General features: G+C 42.1%; 1 protein-coding gene across 1 annotated transcript; it reads left to right on the plus strand.

The window, feature by feature from the left end:
- The first annotated feature begins 16,255 nt into the window (after positions 1–16,255).
- On the plus strand, positions 16,256–19,656 carry LOC100286057 (ubiquinone biosynthesis protein ubiB). The gene is made up of 7 exons (NM_001372017.1): positions 16,256–16,653; positions 16,771–17,001; positions 17,392–17,727; positions 17,979–18,534; positions 18,630–18,816; positions 18,908–19,274; positions 19,363–19,656. The coding sequence occupies exons 1-7, from the start codon at positions 16,312–16,314 to the stop codon at positions 19,480–19,482; spliced, it is 2,139 nt and encodes a 712-aa protein (NP_001358946.1). The 5' UTR covers positions 16,256–16,311; the 3' UTR covers positions 19,483–19,656.
- Positions 19,657–19,994: the final 338 nt, after the last annotated feature.

A 19,994-nucleotide genomic window follows, 5' to 3' on the forward strand; every position in this document is an offset into this window, starting at 1 on the left:
GTTCACCTATTTATAGGCACGGGTCGCAGCCCATGCAAAATTACATTAATACCCATCACATTTAACAATAACTCTATGGTAATTCTTCGAGGTCTGATTTGGCTTTTCATATTTAAGTCGGTTCCCCTTTTTTGCCGTTATGCCGAAGCTTTTCTGCACATAGCTTCGTGATCGTCTTATCCTTCGTCGTGGTCGCCTTTCGTCCCAGTCAAGCTTCGTTTTTAACCGTGCTTTTGTATTCCCGCAATCTAACTTCGAAGGTACCTGTTTACATATTTCTCTTAGAAAACATTGTCAAATCATGTTTTTGAGGACCTTCAGAAGCCGAAGGCCCCCAACAGTAGCCCCTCGCAATATTAATTTACTGTAAAGATAAATTTATATTGCGATACGGACGAAGGCTATAAGCCGAAGGTCCGAAAAAACACCTTCCTTTTGCTAGAATAGCAACAGTCATTGACAAGCGGGACCCTCCAGTTTTCGACATACTGGGCGTATAAATAAGGGCTCACCGCAAGTTTATTTGGCACGCTACCTTGCCATTTGCTCTGCCTGCTCAAATAGCTCTCTATCCACAAATATTTGGCTGCCTCTCTAGATTTTAAGCTTCGGATCAAAAAGTCCTTTTGCTGTCTCCGAAGGGATGTCTCAGGAAAAGAAAGTTGTTGCCGGAGTGAAGCTGAGCCTTTCTGAGGAGAAAAATCTGGGCTTCATTGAATCAATAGCAAAAACAAATACAGAGAAAATTACTAGGGAAATTTTGGAAGGCTTATCTGAAGATACTGGTGAAAGTGATAGTTATGACGCAGACAGCGGAGGTGAGGATTCCGAAGATCGACCATGGCGACCAAGCCATTCAGTCTTCGGAAAATCGACTATTGGGCAAAGTCACCTTGAAAACATGAGGGGAAGATATTTTCGAGATATATCCATCGTGAGGGCTAGGGGTGTAAACGGATATCTGAACTGTTAGGACAAATTTAATATTTTAAAATAGATATGTATGAAATTTGTTGCTAATCTCTTCTTATGTTATGAAGCACATTATTATAAATAAGAATAAAATTTTGTATAAATTATTTCATACATTATTTGCTCCATACAACAAAAAAGATGAAAAATATCCGTATCCGTATTCGATTTGTATCCGAAATTTATATTTATTATTTGAGAAGATATATGATAGATTTGAGGTTTACCTTTCATGAATCTTTACAAGCTCAATACTAAAAATAAGAATATAAATTTGCATAGCAGATTCTATATTCTATTAATGCATAATCAAAGAAAAAAGACCAAAAAACTGATATCCGAATAAGTATCCGTTTACACCCCTAGTGAGGGCAGATGACGGAGAGAAGACTGTGCCGTCTCCCGAAGATAATGAAGTCGTGATCTTCCGAAGCTTTTTTAAAGCTGGGCTACGATTCCCTTTAAGTAGGTTTGTGGTAGAAGTTTTGAAAATATATCAGGTTTATCTTCATCAACTTACCCCTGAAGCAATAATAAGAATGGGAGTCTTCGTCTGGGCCGTGAAGAGCCAGAGCCTGGAACCAAGTGCGAAAAGCTTTTGCAATATACATGAGTTAGTATATGAGACAAAGCCTTGGGGTAAGGAGCAATATCATAACAACTTTGGTTGTTACAGTTTCGGTGCTCGCTCTGGATCAAGCTGTCCCGTGCCAACCTTTCGGAAGAGATGGCCCGGGGAATGGATGAAAGAATGGTTCTATGTAAAAAATGATTTGAAGGTTCGAGAAGATATTAAAGATATCATCATGTGCCCTATCTGGCAGCGTTTCGGGCTCCGGAAACCGAAGGTGGAAATGGATGAAGTAGCCGAAGAATGCCAAAGGGCCTTCGGCGTAGTCTGCTCTTTTACTGGGACAAGGGATTTAATACAAGAACACATTGCCTTCAGAGTATGGCCACTTGCAGATAATTGGGAAATGCCGAAAGAAACTGTTAAAGAAACTGACGAAGGTGAACTAGTCAGGCTGAAGTACACATTCAAGTATGGAGACAAGTTCGTTGAACCAGATGATGATTGGTTAAAGAGCATTGAGACTGTAAGTGATGAATTGCTTGGGTATATTCAAAGGCCGAAGACACTGCATTATCAGCGGCCTTCGGAGGCCGAAAGAAGAAAAGACTCAATCGAGTATTTGACGCAATTGGGTTTGTCTACCCCGACAACCGCTATCCAGCGCGGGGTCAAAAAAGAAAAAACACAACTTCTGCAAAAGAAACTACTTCAGCCGCTCCTAGCGAGTCAGCGCCAGAGAGAAAAAGGGTAAAGGTTCTCACACACCGGCCACGCTATATTGAACCAGCCACGGTGCCTGAGTTCGCCGGTGAAACCTCTATAGCCACTGAAGCTAGAGATCCAACTCCACTGCCAAAAATCGTAGAGCCGGCCGAAGTGCCAGCGACAGAAAAGAAAGAGGAATCGAGGGCTAAAGAAGTAAAAATATCAGCTGAAGAGGTAAAAATATCAGAAATTTTGAGTCCTTCAGGAGAAAAATCGAGGTATCAAAAAGTCAAAAGGGGCCAACAGTGACTCCAAAAAGAAAAAGAATGGTTAATGTGCTAGATGTTTCGGAGACAATTAAATCTTCAAGCATAACTCCAAAGAAAACTATTGAAACTCCTGAAGTGCCTGGTGAAACCCTTGCTGTTGAAACTTCGAAGCAACAACGAGAAACTGAAGCTGGGCCTTCAGAACCTACGAAGATAAATCCCCTGGAAGCCAAAGAACCAAAAAGGACAGAGCCAATTTTGGATGAGGAAACTGACACTGCTGCCCCCGAAGCATCCTCCGAGGCCCTCAATTATATTATACGACATGCTTCTGGAAAAAGATTATCTGAAGAAGAGATTTTTGAGGCTAATCACTATGCCCGGGAATTGAGGTATCCGAAGGGAGCCTTAGTATTCAATGGCACGGACGAAGATGACTTTTTATACTGCCTCCCGGACAACAAAGAGTTATCTGTCTGCTGGGAGATGGCTAGAAGTGTAGGGTTTCCGAAGCTTGAAGCTGGACTCTGCGCTATGACGAAGGACGATCTTGCAGATAGTCTTGCATATAATAGTCTAAAGGTATGAGAACTGTATATTTAAAAATTTATAATTTTCAAATCATCCTTTTATTCTTATACTAATTCTTGTATATATAGGGTTTAATATTGAGCAACGCGCTGAGAGCGCAAAAGAATGCCGAAGACGAGAGCTATGATATTGCTTTCAACAATCTACGATCAGAGGTTATTAAACTGAGGAACGAAGCTCTAGAAAAAGATAAAATTCTGCTTACATTGGTGGACAAGATAAAGGAAAACGAAGCTACCTCTAAGGCTCAAGCTGAAGCCCAAAAACGCGAAATTAAAGATCTTCAGAAACACCTAGCCAGAGCTAAAGAAGAACGTATACTTGAAGAGACAAAACGAGAGCTTAGTGATCAATGGGCCAATCATTTAGAAATAAATGTTAAAGAGCTTCGTGCATCCCAGAGAAGATGCTATAATAAATCCATAGTGTGTGTTAAGAAGATAAAATCCAGCTTCGCCAACGTTGGCGCATTCTCTAGTGAAGAGAATTTCTCAAGAGGCAATCCCGAAGGTCCAATGGAGTGGATCAGTCACGAAGCCGAGGCCTTCGAGGAAATCCTGAATAGCCGCGGAGACATATGTGCTTTTTCGGGTGCTAGAGGAATTGCTATTGTTTTGGAGAGGAAAGGTTGCGAGCATGTAAAATCTTTAGCGTAATCCGAAACTACTTTGTCCTCCGAAGACATTAAAGACCCCTCAGCCGAAGCAAGCATGATCGGCGGGAAAATTTTCACCGATATTTGGGACAACGGCGACCGAGAAATGGCTCAAGAAATTATTCAAAAAAGCGAAAAAGGCATCCACGATGCTAGAAAAATAGCAGAGTCTGCTGAGAAAAGTACAGAGCCCGAAGGGCAAATAGGTATTAATTAGTGGTTTTTATTCTGTTGTAATTTTTGATTCCAGACTTTGTTCGCGGTTTGTAATAGTAATATAGCCGTATCTTCTCCTCCCTCAGAACCTGCTGAGGCATCCCCGGGCCCCCACCCGAAGGGGGACGATGAAATTAGAAAAAGGGCTGAAGCCATCATGGACAAGGTTGTCGACCAGCTACTGAACGAAGCTGCAGAAATAGTTTTTAAGGAGGACTAAATGCTATTGTAGAAACATTTGGAACGTAACATGTGTAATACATTGTAACTTTGAATGTAATATATAATCTATTTATAGTTCAATTCTTTACGATGCATGAAATTTTGCATACATACCATTTTTTGAGCCTTCGGCGAAAAAACACCTTCCCTTCTTTTCATGCTTCGTGAAGAAAATCTTTTATATATCACAAGGATTTGCATACTTCTCTGATGGAGAATATTCAAGCTTCGTGAAATATTCTCCGAAGCTATAAAAAAAATTTATGTTGCCTCGCTAATGAAGCTACACTTCTTCTCGGTTGATCTTGTGCCTTGGCACGATTTTCTATTTTTCAAAACATTCTCCGAAGATCAATACTATATCCCCTTCTTGTTCCATATGCAATATGTTGTATGATGCTTATGTTATGCAAAATGATATTTGTGCCGAAAGTACACACATCCTTGCAATAAAGCACACAATCTTTTTATATCAGCGTTGACTTTTCGCTGTAAGCCTCCCTTAGGAGCTTCTTCGCCTTTTACTTCAGTGGAATCAGCGTTTATTTTTCGCTGTAAGCCTCCCTTAGGAGCTTCTTCGCTTTTTACTTCAGCGGAATGAGCGCTTATTTTTCGCTGTAGGCTCAGAAAACTTACACTGCGCTCCCTTAGGAACGACTTTTTGCTGCTTCGAATAAATTGCACTGCGTTCCTTAAAACAAATTCTTGATAACTCGAAAATCCTCCTTGCCAATCATAAATTCTCATGCTTCGGCATCTTAGATCTATGGAGAAGATATATTTTTATTACGGTAAAGAGCGAAACTATTACAAGAAATTGAAAGGCGATAGCAGACGTTAAAACTACCCTTAATTGTTCCTTATTAAAAAAGAAAGCAATACTGAACGTGAAAATGCGAAAAACTGCTGTTGAAGTAGGGTATTTGTCAGTAAATGTGCTTCGACTCTGGCATAGTGCTATTGACTGTGCGAGCTTCGGACTCCTCTCTGAAGTCCCGCTGGAGGTTAATGCGCTGACTCCCTTCTGGCTGCTGGCCTCTTTGTGTTGGTGGTGGCGGCGGAGGCTGCTGCCAAGATGCTTGGGGTTGGCTTGCCGAAGCAACAAAAGCTGCAGGGTGATTGCCTACATATTCTGGAATGTATGGCGAATGATACGAAGCAGTATGCATGACTTGCTTTGGCTGACTTTGTTGTGCTGCAGCTTCTGCTATCTCCTTTTGCTTCTGGATGGTAACGTGACACATCCTGGTAGTGTGGCCCTTGTCTTCACCACAGAATAGGCAGTAAATTTTTCTTGGCTGATCTCCAAATCTTCCCCCGAAGCCCCTGGCGCCTCTGCCCCTTGGCGCTGGCGGCCGAAAAGAGCTTTGTTGTTGCCTCGAAGCTTGTGAAGAATATTGTGGCCTTTGCTGCTGACTCCCTCTATCGTCATTTTGAGTAGAGTTATGAATTGACCTGACGTGCCTCGGGTGAAATCTTCCTCCGAAGCCCCTGGTCATTTCAGAGAACCTGAATGCTTCTTCCCTTCTTTGGCGAAAGTCATTGTCAGCTCGAATATACTCGTCCATCTTCTGGAGCAGCTTCTCCAAAGTCTATGGTGGCTTCCTGGCAAAGTATTGCGCTGAAGGTCCCGGCCGAAGTCCCTTAATCATGGCCTCAATGACAATTTCATTGGGCACTGTTGGCGCCTGTGCCCTCAGACGCAGAAACCTTCGGACATACGCCTGAAGATATTCTTCGTGGTCCTGGGTACACTGGAATAGAGCCTGAGCGGTGACTGGCTTTGTCTGAAATCCTTGGAAGCTGGTTATCAACATATCCTTCAGCTTTTGCCATGAAGTAATTGTCCCTGGTCGAAGAGAGGAGTACCAAGTCTGAGCAACACTCTTGACGGCCATGACAAAAGACTTTGCCATGACTGCCTTATTGCCACCATATGAAGATATGGTTGCCTCATAGCTCATCAAAAATTGCTTCGGGTCTGAATGACCGTCATACATGGGGAGCTGAGGTGGCTTGTAAGACTGGGGCCATGGTGTAGCCTGCAATTCTGTTGATAGAGGAGAAGCATCATCAAAAGCAAAATTTCCATGATGGAAATCTTCATACCAGTCATCCTCATTGTAAAAACCCTCCTGATGGAGCTCTCTGCGCGGAGGCCTTCGGTTCTGGTCATCCTGAACAAGATGACGAACCTCTTCCGAAGCTTCATCTATCTGCCTCTGAAGGTCAGCTAGACGAGCCATCTTCTCCTTCTTTCGTTGCACCTGTTGTTGGAGCATCTCCAGGTTTTGGATTTCCTGGTCCAAGTCATCCTCTGGAGGCGTTGGACTGGTGGCCTTCCTCTTCTGGCTTCGGGCCTCCCTAAGAGAAAGGACGTCCTGATTAGGGTCCAGCGGCTGCAGAGTGGTAGCCCCTGTCGCTGAAGCTTTCTTCGGCGGCATGACGAAGGTGATGTTTGCCGAAGATGTTCAAAAGCTCAAGAAATGGAAGTGAGTTCACCGGAGGTGGGCGCCAATGTTGGGGACTTGTTCTCAAATGCTATGAATTAAGAACAAGGCAACATAAAAATGTTAAATATCAAAACCCTTCGTCCTTCGAAGCATTATATCCCCTTGGATATAATGGATTTAGGACGAAGGTTATGAAGGTCGCACCTTCATAATCATAATAAAAGATAAGGAAGATTTATGCATAAAATAAAGAGAACAATATGATTACTTTGAACATTATTATTATTTTATTTATCTCTATTCCACTTATATAAACGACAATAAATTACAAATGTACCTTCAGCTCGAAGGAAAGTGATGGTACAAGCGTGATGCTAATGCCAAGTCAGCGTGAACAGTACTGGAATACTGTTCACCTATTTATAGGCACGGGTCGCAGCCCATGCAAAATTACATTAATACCCATCACATTTAACAATAACTCTATGGTAATTCTTCGAGGTCTGATTTGGCTTTTCATCTTTAAGTCGGTTCCCCTTTTTTGCCGTTATGCCGAAGCTTTTCTGCACATAGCTTCGTGATCGTCTTATCCTTCGTCGTGGTCGCCTTTCGTCCCAGTCAAGCTTCGTTTTTAACCGTGCTTTTGTATTCCCGCAATCTAACTTCGAAGGTACCTGTTTACATATTTCTCTTAGAAAACATTGTCAAATCATGTTTTTGAGGACCTTCGAACAGACAGATTGTCTTAACCTTTGTTCATCAAAGTACAACGAAACATGGACATCCTTCCACAGGAAGATGACCGGGGTATCACTAGACTAGCATCCATCGAGTTCACCATCAAAATCTTCATCTGCAAACTTCTGATCAAAATTAAGCAAGGGTGAGCTCACTTATGGTTGGGGCTCAGCAAGTGGGGTGAAAATGCAAGGTAACAAGGTAAGTCTAAAGTTTAATGTGGTTAGCATTTTAGTTGGTCAACATTTTATTATCAACACCTGATTACTAGGTATAAGTATATACCAATCCCAATTACGCATAATTCATAATCATCATAAGCTCAAACCACTTGATTCTAAAAGGAACACAATTTATTTTCATCTTCAAGTTTGATTATCATGTGAGGGTCCAGGTTGCTCATAATCGTGAGCACGGCTGATATATCAGTTTTTCACTCTGCAGAGGTGGTACAACTTTACCCACAAGCCGTGTATCCCCTCTAGCCTGGGTCGGCCAAAACCCGTAAACACTTCTGAGGTGAATGGCTAGGGATCCACTATGAGGTTTTCACAGAATACACTTAATACAAAGCAACCCGCTAAGGTTTCCAAGACGGTGTGGTGACCCTCTGGGTGAGGTACCTTAGCTAAGAATATGTCCCCATGTTAACGTGAGCTGCCACCACTGCCGCTCCCCCTCTTGCCCATATTTAAGGTAAGGTTGCTAGGCACTAAGCATATAAAGAATTACCAAAGCCAAAGCCATGATAACACTTGTGGTTGCACTATTTTTCTGGGTGGTCACTCCATGTTCCAATTATCACAATATGATCTTGCTTAATCATCGGATTAACAACAATAATGTAAACTTACCATTTGGAACATTAATATCATCAGTAGGAGTACCTGCATAAATTTAAAGTTGTAGCAATAGCATAGCTACTTGATTAGATCAAAACCCAGGTTAACAAGGAATAAGGTTGGAAAGGTTAAGTGTATCTGAATAGGTAACCCACCAAATTATGCATATATATCCAAGAATAAACTTTATTAAATGTATTGTTTGGGATCAAACAGAGTATGCAGAGGGAGAAGTCCACTTGCCTTGCTTATTGAAAATTTGAGGTTCTTCCACGAATTGGAATAGATCTTGATTCTTAACTACTAGATCAACCACTGAATATCACACAAACAAACAAGAAGAAGCAAACACCACTCAATAACATACGACATTCACCATACGCAAAGCTAAAAGAAAGCTTAACAAAAAGAGTATTCACTTTTCGAAAACATTACACGCAAAGGTTATAATAAAAAAGTATTCTTTTCAAAAATGTGTGTTCTATACTTTATAAAACAAGACATGAGCTTAAAAATATCTTAATTAAAATATACAAATATTAGGTTCACCAATTTAATATTTTATAAAACGTCATATGTGATATGTCTAAGATTAAGAGTTTATAGGATGATAAAACACGTTAGAACAATATTAAACCTTTTTAACCTTTTAGAGAAGATATATGTTATATATCTAAGGTTAATGAGTTATGAAACACATTATTAAACATTACTTTAATAAAAAGCTCATAAATAGCTTAAACAACTTTTATGTGAAAAGATCATAATTATATTATTAAACACCTATTTATGAAGAGTTAGGTTATAGGTCAGTGGATTTTCATGCAAAAGATAATGAACAAATAACTATCTTTTATTTTTATTAGAAGGTACATGGTCTATATTCTTTATTATGAAAGTATATACTAAACAATATGTAAACTAACATTTTAATTATAAAAAGAATATGAACACTAATTTCTTTATTTTATCCTTTAGGAAAAACTAAATGATATATATATATATAATATGGATTCAATTTGATGAACGGATTAACCATGCTTATATTACTAGTTATGGACAAATTGAAATGTGAGTCTAATTAATAAATTGTGAGAAAATATAAATAACTATTGATTATATTTAGTTTCAATTTAGGAACATATGATCTAAATCATTTGAAAGGAAAATGTATAAACTATCATTTTAGTTTATAAAAGCAAGGACACTAATTAATCCATTTTAACGTTTATATTAGAAAAAGCCCTATATTACTTTTAAACATTGTAAGACATAATATATCATCATTTATAAGAACTTGAATATAAGGCTAAATTAAATTTTATGGGAAATATAATTGGACATATATTTATCTTTTATTTTCATTAAGAACCATATGGTCTACAGTTTCTTTTAAATTTTTATTTAAGAAAGCTATACTTAAACATATATAACGAGCATTGTTAAATTAAAAACATGATATCTATTAAAAAGTTCATTGTAAATTAGAAACAAATTATCTAATTCATTAGTAAGAAACCTATATTTAACAACATAACTATCATTTTCTTTATTAGGAAAGTATGAGCGCCTAATTAAATCATTTTAACATTATTATAAAATTCTATTCTTTCGGTTTTCTCCTTTCTTTTCTAAATAGACATTATACGTATGGCTAAAAATTGTTTATTTATAATTCTTCTAACATTAATATTTTAAGAATTAATGTAAATCACTAATTGGACTTTTAATAACATATTCATGGTTATTATGACATAAACAAGTATTTTACTAATTCTAATTAATTTAGTGCTATACTTATGAATACATTTATCATGACTAGTAAAATCTATATTTTCATCTGACCGAACACACGTGGTCTAGTATTTTCTTCTACTTCTTCATATCAATAAATTTACACTTAAAATACTACTAACAATTATCGTTTCATACACTAAAGCGAAGTTAAATTTGTAAACGTATTCTAGTATAAAAATCACCAAGGTAGTGAATAGTGACAATATTCAATTTAAAATTATAAAATCATACACATATCTGAAATATTGTTGCGGGGTTCGATTTTGGCTATACGTATACATCGAATTCTCTTTTCGACAATCTCTAAACTGAAAATCTCAAAATTAAGTTTATTTACACGCAGGGACCAAACTGCAAAATTTCTTTCTTCTACCTTTGAGCTTTTGTTCATGCGCATGAATGGAGGTTGACGAGCAGGGGAGGGCTCGGCGGTCTCGGCGGGCAGGTAACGGGCACGACCGAGGTGCTGCGCGGTCGTCGGTGAGCATGGACGGAGCTCCGACGGGCGATGCAGTGTAGCAACGAGCTGCGCAAAGCGATGTCGGGCGACGCGAGCATGGCGGAGAAGAGAGCACGGGGAGTGAGAGAGAGAGGGAGCTTGGGTAGGGAAAAGGAGAGCTCGACGGCCTATTTATAGAGCGCGCGAGAGAGAGGAGAGGTCGCCGGGGGGGAGAAACGGTCGGCCGGCCATGCCATTGATGGCCATCAATGGAGCTCCATAATGGGGAAGAAATGGGGGAGAGTAAAAGGGAACGACGGTTTCCGGCGCGGCGTCGAACGGGCGCGGGATCGGCGGTCGGGCGCGGGCGCAGGAGCGGTGGCCAGGGCGCACGGCGCGGTCGGGCGCGGCTGCACGCGGTGTGGCGGCGCGCGCGTGCGGGGCGCAGGTACGAGCGCCTGGCGGTCACTGGGAAGGGAAGGGGGCGTGGTCGGCTGGCCGGTTTGGGCCTAATGGGCCGAAACGACCAGTGTAGATTAGGGTTTCTTTTTTTCTTTTAAAATATAAATAATTATATTTTTTAAAAATTCTAAAAACCATAATAATTATTCCAAAAAATTTGAATAAAATATATAATATTATTAACATATTTAAAATGTATATTTCACAATAATATTGTATAAACTTATTATATTTTTATGGAAAGATTCACACAAAACAATAAATCTCAATTAATGTATAAGCACCTACCTATTTCTAAAATCATAATAAATCCAAGAATATTATTAACTGAATACTTGTTTTGCAGGAAGCATTATTTTAACAAATTATTAATTATTTTGTAAAAAAAATTTCACACCAAATTAAATCAAAAATTTGGATTCGCAAATCAAGTCAAACAAAATTTATGATTCACATGAATGCATCAAACAATTGGTAAAATTTAATCTATTCAAGAAATTATTTAATTTATCACCATTTCATTATTTGAAAACATAAATATTTCCCATTTTACTAAAAATTAATAATATAAAAGTTAGGTTCAGTTGACCGATTTAGGGTGTTACACACATATTGTACCCTGTATCGACAAGTCGTGTATTCCATCTAGCCTGGGTTTGCAAGGCCCTTAGACACTGCCGAGGTGAATGACTAGGGATCCACTACGAGGCCTTTACAAAGTTCCACTAGCTTCAGAAAACCCGCTACAGTTTCTAGGAAGAGCAATGCAGGAATCCCCCGTCTGACCGCCATCGTAGCAAAATCAACCCGAAAACCTCTCTACACGCCTACTCCCCTACTACCCTTGCCCCTTTCGGGTAAGGTAGTTCTCCACTAGCTTTTCTAGTTAGTTAGTCAAGGGCGTCCCATTCCATCCTTGTGGTGGCACGTGTTTCTCAAGTTAAGCTCCATATTCTAATTAACATAGTTGTCTTATCATGAACAGAAATAGAACAATAATAAAAAATGACTATGTGTAATAGTTATCCCAACATCCAAAACCATGTATAGCAATAGCAAAGACTACCCAAAAATTCAGGGGTAAACAAGGTGTAAAGATAACCAGACTAGGGTGAACTATTGGGTCCCATCACAATTAAGTCTATGCATGATAAAATGATTATAGAGAACATTATTGGGTAAACAAAAGTTGTCAAGGGCACAACTTGCCTTCAATGAGCTCCTGCTCAGCAACTTCTACTTGCTGAACACCCGAATCCTCGACCACTGGCTCCTATACTCGCCACAATACAAACATACATGGTACAAGGGATAAATTAACATCACACCAAACATGAATACAAAATACATAATAATAATCTACGCATCATAACGAGATCGCAGGAAAAAGAATCACTAAATTCGGAATTACATATTTTAAGTTATGATTTTCCGAAGTTCGTAAGTGTTTGGTACAAAATTAATTGTGTGATCAATTCTAATATGAATTTCATGTTAAAACAGTGGCACTAAGTGATAAAAAATATTATTACAAAATTATAGAAACTAGAATGAACTAAAAAGGAGTTAAAATGGATTTTATATGAATTAATCAAGATTTGGGAATTTCTTTTAATCAACAAATCATTTTCTCCATTAATTATTCTGATTTTCTACCTCCCTAGACTGTGCTTGCAATACCGAGAAGCTCAGGGTCTCTGCGCAAAACATCCTAAGACTCAGAATCCTATGCCATGGACTGCGAGTTGATTATGTCAAAAGGAGTGTCTCTTTTGTAAATGTGAACAGCCGAAGGGGTACAGGGCAATATCTGCCGTTCGATCCACATCGAACGTGTTAGATTATATTATTCCTTCTCGCGAACCAGTACACGCCAGCCGCCCTCGGATCGAGGATTAACGGCCACGATCTAAAATCTCGCTGATCCCCCCTACACCGACCGATTTTACATCAACGGCCAGGATCCTACGACTGATGTGGTACACTGAGATCCTAAGAACGACCACCCGTGCCCCGATCAACGGCTATCGTAGCCCCTTCCCCAACCCCAGAACAAAATCATGGTGGTGCAGCTCCACCAGGCGCAGCCATCGTCGGCGAGCGATTCTGCGCACCACAGTGACACAAACTCTAATTCGCTACAGCCATACCTATTGAATGGAAACGCGAACACGTGAACGACGTTCGTACCTTGATTAACAGGTTGAAGAACCCTACCCGCGGCACGCGGTGGAACCCGAAGTACGGTGAGCAATTCTAGCGGTGCTGGCGATGGATTCCGAGCCGTGATGTTGTTCGCCCGCAGCACACCGCGGATCCAAGGCGGACACCCACTCTAACGAGCAATTGGCATGCCACTGGAGGATCTTCGTGTCTGGAATATCTTCGACCATGCACAGGTACTCTCGGTGGCCTTCCATGCCCCCGTATAGAGGTAGAATCGACGGTGAAGTCTCAAATCGATGGTGGTGGCGACTTCTCTCCCTTTCTCTCTCCCCTCTGCTTGATTGATGTCGCTCTGCTCCACCCGATGACTTCGGTGCTGCCTCAATGGTCAAGGGGGGGTCGACTTATATACCCCAGAGGCGCAAGCAACCAGGTCCGGTTGATTCAATCTCTAACAAACTCTCCATTCCTCCGTGCGGCGCAGTGAAATCCGGGGAAGAATCTTCTGCCCACTGGGCCCACACGCAAGTAGACGCAAGTGATGACATGCAAGTGAAGAACCTTACACTTCAGATGAGCCCCCACCATAAGTGAGCTCATGCACATTATTCCCCACAACTTGTTGAACGATGAACATATGTGAGCTCACTCTAGCTAAACTCACACCATGTCAAGGATAGGTACCGCAAGATGAGGAGCATGAAGGATGCTACAATGAGTTCGGAGAGGTCTAGGCTGTCATCTCACAGTCAACTATGGTTATAGAGGATCATTGTCGTCATATGATGTAATTATTTAGCTATTTTGTACAAAACTCTATTATGTAATAAAGATGTGACATTGATTTCTGTACCATGAGTCATCATATGTGTGAGACTTGATCCTAGGACACATTTGAGACACGCCTAGATTTGTCCTTAAATCCGGGTGTGACACGAGGCTAGCCTTCACTGTCCAATCAGTGCACGTAAAACCAGTTATCCGTCCAACCACCCCACTTATTCTTGGAGCATGGGACAAGCTCAAAAATCTTCCCCGTAGTATTCCCCATCTTCCGGGTGAAAGTGCAGCTCCTAAACTGTTCGATAATCCCATCCACAACCCTCTTTCGCTAGTGTAAACAATAATGCTTAGAGAAGACCTCCACTGATGGAGTCCCCCAAAAGTGGTAGTCACCCACATAAACTTGCTTAGGGCAAACATGGCATTCGGAGCAGCTGATGGAGTTGAACCCTAAACTTCTCCAATACCCTCAACAAGAAATCATGGCAGGGTAACCGAAGCCTGGCATTGAAAAAACTTTCAAAGGCCACCACCTCGCCTACTAGCACTGGTGTAGTCTTCGCACTACTCTCAAATTTGGTTTTTATTCACTCTAACTCATATTTTAGACCAAGTTTGTGTTGTTTGAGTTAAGTTTTGTAGGATCACCTGTTCACCCCTCTAGGTGCTCTCAGTTACCATGTGGTAATTACCCCATGGCACAAAATATTCCTATGATGTGGAAGGTAACTGGGGCATAACTGTACTTGGTCTTACCTACCCCTACCTGCTCCTATAAATGCCTCCGCCCTATAGTAGGGTGGGACACACATAACGATACGCTATAGTTCCCTACCTAACATTTTGTTGTGCATCGTGTCTCTCTCCTATCCCCGAGTGTCTGGGTCCACTTGTCGGGACCCAACATAGACATCTCTTGCCTCGAGCTTTTGCTTCCTATTGGATGTGTTAGGACCATCGATGATGTACATAATGTCCTGCATCGGCTCTAGGAATTTGTCCATCATCTGAGTCATTTTCTTGCTGGTCTCTAGCTTCTGGGCCTCAGTCTCCGACTCCTTTAGTAGTTTTTGCGTGAAACCCCGGATATTTCGGAAGTCATGATTAATGTGATGGCCATGTGGATGGAAGATGCATCACCCTTCCATGGTGTTTTGGAATTTGCTATTGTAATCTTATTTCCTGGTGGAGTGTTGCCTCGACGTGTCGAGTCCCTCGCTCAACAACATTGACTAGGCGGTCCTGCCTGCTCTTCTGGCTCTTCTCTAGCTCAGCCTTCTGCTCCACCTTTCCCTTGTCCTTGAGGACATGTTCTACAACACCTCTTAGCTCATGATGTATTTACTGGCCACCTCGAAGAGGGGAGATGAAGTTTAGATCCATGCGAATGAGCCTTCATGGAAGTTCTCGGTCCCTGAGGTCTTTGCGAAAGACGTAGACATGTCTTCTCAGACATGCTTGAAACATCAGCTTACACGTCATGCCAATGCTTGATGTACCTGTGCATAGTCCCATATTCCTACTGCATGACTTGCATGAGGTCTTAGGGATGTTTGGTTACTAGGGACTAATTTTTAGTCTTTAGTCTATTTTAATCTCTAAATTGCAAATACGGAAATGGAAATAGAGTTTTAGTTTCCGTATTTGATAATTTATAAACTAAAATTTAATAAAATAAAAGGACTAAAAGTTAGTCCCTAGAAACCAAATACCCCTTATTGTGTAGGCAACGACTTGCAAGCAGTCCTTCTATGCAAACGTGTAAGCAAACTATCTGATCCATTAGATCGTGATCCAACCGTAGGTCACATTTAACATTTAAACCCTTCCACCATCACCTCAATAATATTTATAAAAAATCTCCTAACAAACTATGGTTGTATCTATGGTTGGATCGTAATCTAATGGATCAGATGGTTTGCTTGTACGCTTGCACAGAAAGACTGTTTGCATAATAATCGTTGCCTATTGTGTATTCTCCTATTTGCAGGTTATGCTAAAGTTATTAATAAATAATTAAATAGATACTTCAGCAGTTCAGCTACCCCATGAACGACATAGCTAGCCATGAGGCCAAACAACTCTGTTGTACCTCACACACATTGGCAAGTATCCCACTCCTTGCCCAGCACGTCAACACAGTGTTTCTCCAGAATATACTGCAGTCTGCGGCTTGGTCAGTTGCCGAAGCCGTGCAGTCTGCGGCTCCTGCCTACAGCTACAGGTGCCGTGAGCGTCGACGACGCCGCCTCTCGTGCTCTGTCTGTGGCGCACATCAAATCCTCTCGCAGAACAGCCAAACCAACCACCAAAATGTAAGAACACACGCCCGGCGCTGTGACGCCTACGCTACTAGTCAGTACTCAGTACAGTAGTCACCCCCAAAGCTCCGCCTACGCACCTCTTCCCACTCGCCCGGCCGCGGCTATGGCGGCCACCACGTCCACAACGCCGGCCGTCTCCTTCTCCCTCCCCTCGCCCCCGCACCGCCAAGGGGCCCCGCGCCGCCGCGCGCCTTTCCTCCTCCGTGCCGCCTCCACCGCGGCGCCCCCCTCCCCCGACCTCTCCATCCAGCTCTCGCCCCGCGCGTCCCCGCCCGCGTCGACAAACGGCGCCGCCACCGCGCTTGGACGCCCCGTGGCCGCCTCCTTCGCCCGTGACCGCGCCGAGGACCTGCAGGCCGAGGCCCGCGCCATGGCCCGCGCCGCCGGCGCCACAGTCTACAGCCCCGAGCTCCTCGCCTCCCGCTACGGCTCCCGCCCCTTCAAGGCACGCGCCCCGGGCTCAGGCCTCCACCAATTTTGGACTTGATCTACCTCTGCTCCGCAACCTCAGTGCTCGGATTTTGATTCATGCTCCCCTGACTGCTGCTATGTAATTCATCAGGTGGCGCTCCGGGCAGCGGAGGTGCTGTCCAAGCTGGCGTCGTTCGGGGTGAAGGTCCTGCTGGACGAGCGGAGAGGGGAGTCGTCCTCGGAGAGGAGACGCGCCAGAGCGGTGGAGTTGCGCAGCATCCTCACCAGACTGGGCCCAACCTTCGTCAAAATTGGGCAGGGTCTGTCCACACGCCCCGACCTCTGCCCGGTCGAGTACCTCGAGGAGCTCGCCGAGCTGCAGGTGCGTCCGTTTCCCATTCTTTGCTTGCTTGGCCTTGTATGTGATTTAAGGTAGTTTCAGGATAGCACTATCAATGCCATTAGAGCTTTTTTCTGGTGGTGAAAGTAGAGCATCACTACGCCTAATCTCATATTGAATTGTGATTCATTCAACATGCATATACTACTGCCCAGGGTTTCTCCCATTATGAGATGCTTTGCAGTTTCTAGTGGTGGCTGGGCGTCGTTGGTCACTTATGAAACAGCTAATAAGTGGTTTGGATGGATCCGGTTCCATCTTCTAGAGTTCAAAATTGAGGATGCACTCCTCATTGTAACTTGCGAAGTTACTTCTAGTGCAAATTTTAGTTCCCTCACAAGTCCCAACTGTTGAGACTTCGCTTTCTTGCAGGATTCACTTCCCACATTTCCGGATGAGGATGCATTTGCATGTATTGAGAGAGAGCTTGGCTTCACGCTTGATTCAATCTACTCGGCAATTTCACCTTCCCCCATTGCAGCCGCTAGTTTAGGTCAAGTTTATAAAGCAAAGTTGAAATACTCTGGGAAGCTGGTGGCTGTGAAGGTGCAGAGACCCGGTATCGAGGATGCTATTGGGCTTGATTTTTATCTACTTAGAGGACTCGGGTTTCTTATAAATAAGTATGTTGACATTGTAACCAGCGATGTTGTTGCCCTTATGGATGAATTTGCACGGAGAGTTTTCCAAGAGCTTAATTATGTTCAGGTACATTTTTGCTTGTCCTTGTGTGAATTTATGTACACACATTCTGCTATGCTTCTCTTTCTGTCTGCATAGTACACATTGACCACTCTCCTATCCTATGTCTCATTTATGATGAAATAAGAATACAATGGAACAGGGGAAAAACACTGAAATTCTCAGTTTCTTCAACAGTAGATTATTGTAGTAGTTCTCCTTAGTTTGCCTAAAGGTTGTCATTTATCGTTGAATGTAAATAAGAATGCGGAATGCAGGAAGGCCAAAATGCAAGAAGGTTTAAAAAACTATATGCCGATAAGCAAGATGTCTTAGTGCCTGATATATTTTGGGATTACACAAGTGCTAAGGTTCTAACAATGGAGTGGATTGAGGGTGTAAAATTAAACCAACAAGCAGCTATTGAAAGTCAAGGATTGAAGGTTCTGGATTTGGTCAACATTGGTATCCAGTGTAGCTTGAGGCAGCTTCTGGAGTATGGTTACTTTCATGCTGACCCTCATCCTGGTAATATATTGGCAACACCTGAGGGGAAGCTGGCTTTTCTTGATTTTGGCATGATGAGTGAAACACCAGAGGATGCGAGGGTAGCCATTATAGGACATGTTGTCCACTTAGTCAACAGGGACTATGAAGCAATGGCTCGTGATTATTATGCACTAGATTTCTTGGAACCGGATGTAGATGTTTCCCCGATTGTGCCTGCTCTCAAGAATTTCTTTGATGATGCACTAAATGCAACAGTGAGTGAGCTGAACTTCAAGACAATAGTTGATGGCCTAGGTGCTGTTCTCTATCAGTACCCGTTCAATGGTAAGCTTGGCATTGTAGATTGTACAAATATTTGATCCTTGTCTAATTTTTCTCATAGCGTGATATAACTTCTAAAGCTCTTTATTCAATTCCAGTACCAGCATACTATGCATTGATACTACGATCGCTCACTGTACTGGAAGGTTTAGCACTCTATGCTGACCCTGATTTTAAGGTGCTTGCTGCATCGTATCCTTACTTTGCGAAAAGGCTACTCACTGATCCCAATCCATACCTCAGAGACGCTTTAGTTGAGCTTCTATTCAAGGATGGAAGATTCAGGCAAGTACCTGCTCATATGTATATATTTTAGTCTTTTGACAGATCAAAGAACCACTCAGGACAGCATTGTCTAACGTTCACGTCTCTGCAGATGGAATAGGCTTGAAAATCTTCTTGTTCAAGGGCGCCAAGATAGAGAGTTTGCAGCCAAAGATGCATTACAGCCTGTTCTAAAGCTTCTCCTGGGTCCTGATGGGGAGGAATTGCGTGTGTTGGTTGTGAAAGAGGCAGTTCGTGTAACAGAAGCCATCACTATTGGAACACTGATCGATTCATACAATGCAGCTCCAGCGTTTTTGAAGCCATTAATTTCCAGTGGCAATCCAGCCGGACCCTTCAAGTTTAGTGAGGCTGAACAAGAACAGATGTTGGAGCTCCGAGACCAGGTTTTCAGAGTATGGGGTCTTTTGAGATCCTCAAATAACTTTGATCCGAGCCTTTTGCAACCAATCGTTCAGGTAGACTGTTGCTAAACTTTCTTACTGTACTTTTCAACTGCTAGTCTGCATTGTGTGACTGATACAGAAGAGTGGTTGTGGTAATCAGGTGCTACAAGAACCAGAGGCCCGCGTCTTGGGTTCTCGTGTCGCAGGTGGTGTAACACAGCGCCTTGCGGCACGTCTGCTGCAACAGCTTCTCAGGATCCCTTCTCCTGGATCTTCGTAACAGATTATATAGAGATGGGCTCGTATGAAGCATGTAAATTGACACGATACTTTTGACAGGAAACTGAGGTGCCATTTGATTCAAGAAATGTAAATATAGATATGGGCTCGTATGAAGCATGTAAATTGACACGATACTTTTCACAGGAAACAGGATGTCATTTGATTCATGAAATATAACGTAAATAACAACAATAATGATTCACGTTCGATTACCAACGATAATAAGTTTGAACAGCATGGTATTAATTTGTAGTGTGGTATTTGACAATTAGATTTAAATAAATATGGTTTAATGTTATCGGTTATCGTTCCCGTTATAAATATGTGAACCAAACAGAGTACTATCCGTTCCGTTATAAATATGTGAACCAAACATAGCTACAAATATGTGAACCAAACATAGCACTAGAAGGAAGCACAACTCAGAATTCGAGTATAATGGCTAGTGTTGACGCTGATTCGGACGCCAAATACTGCGATGAGAACCGGCGACGGCGCGGTGCTCTCTGC

The sequence above is a fragment of the Zea mays genome, chromosome 8, assembly GCF_902167145.1.
Source record: "Zea mays cultivar B73 chromosome 8, Zm-B73-REFERENCE-NAM-5.0, whole genome shotgun sequence".
Lineage (NCBI taxonomy): Eukaryota > Viridiplantae > Streptophyta > Magnoliopsida > Poales > Poaceae > Zea > Zea mays.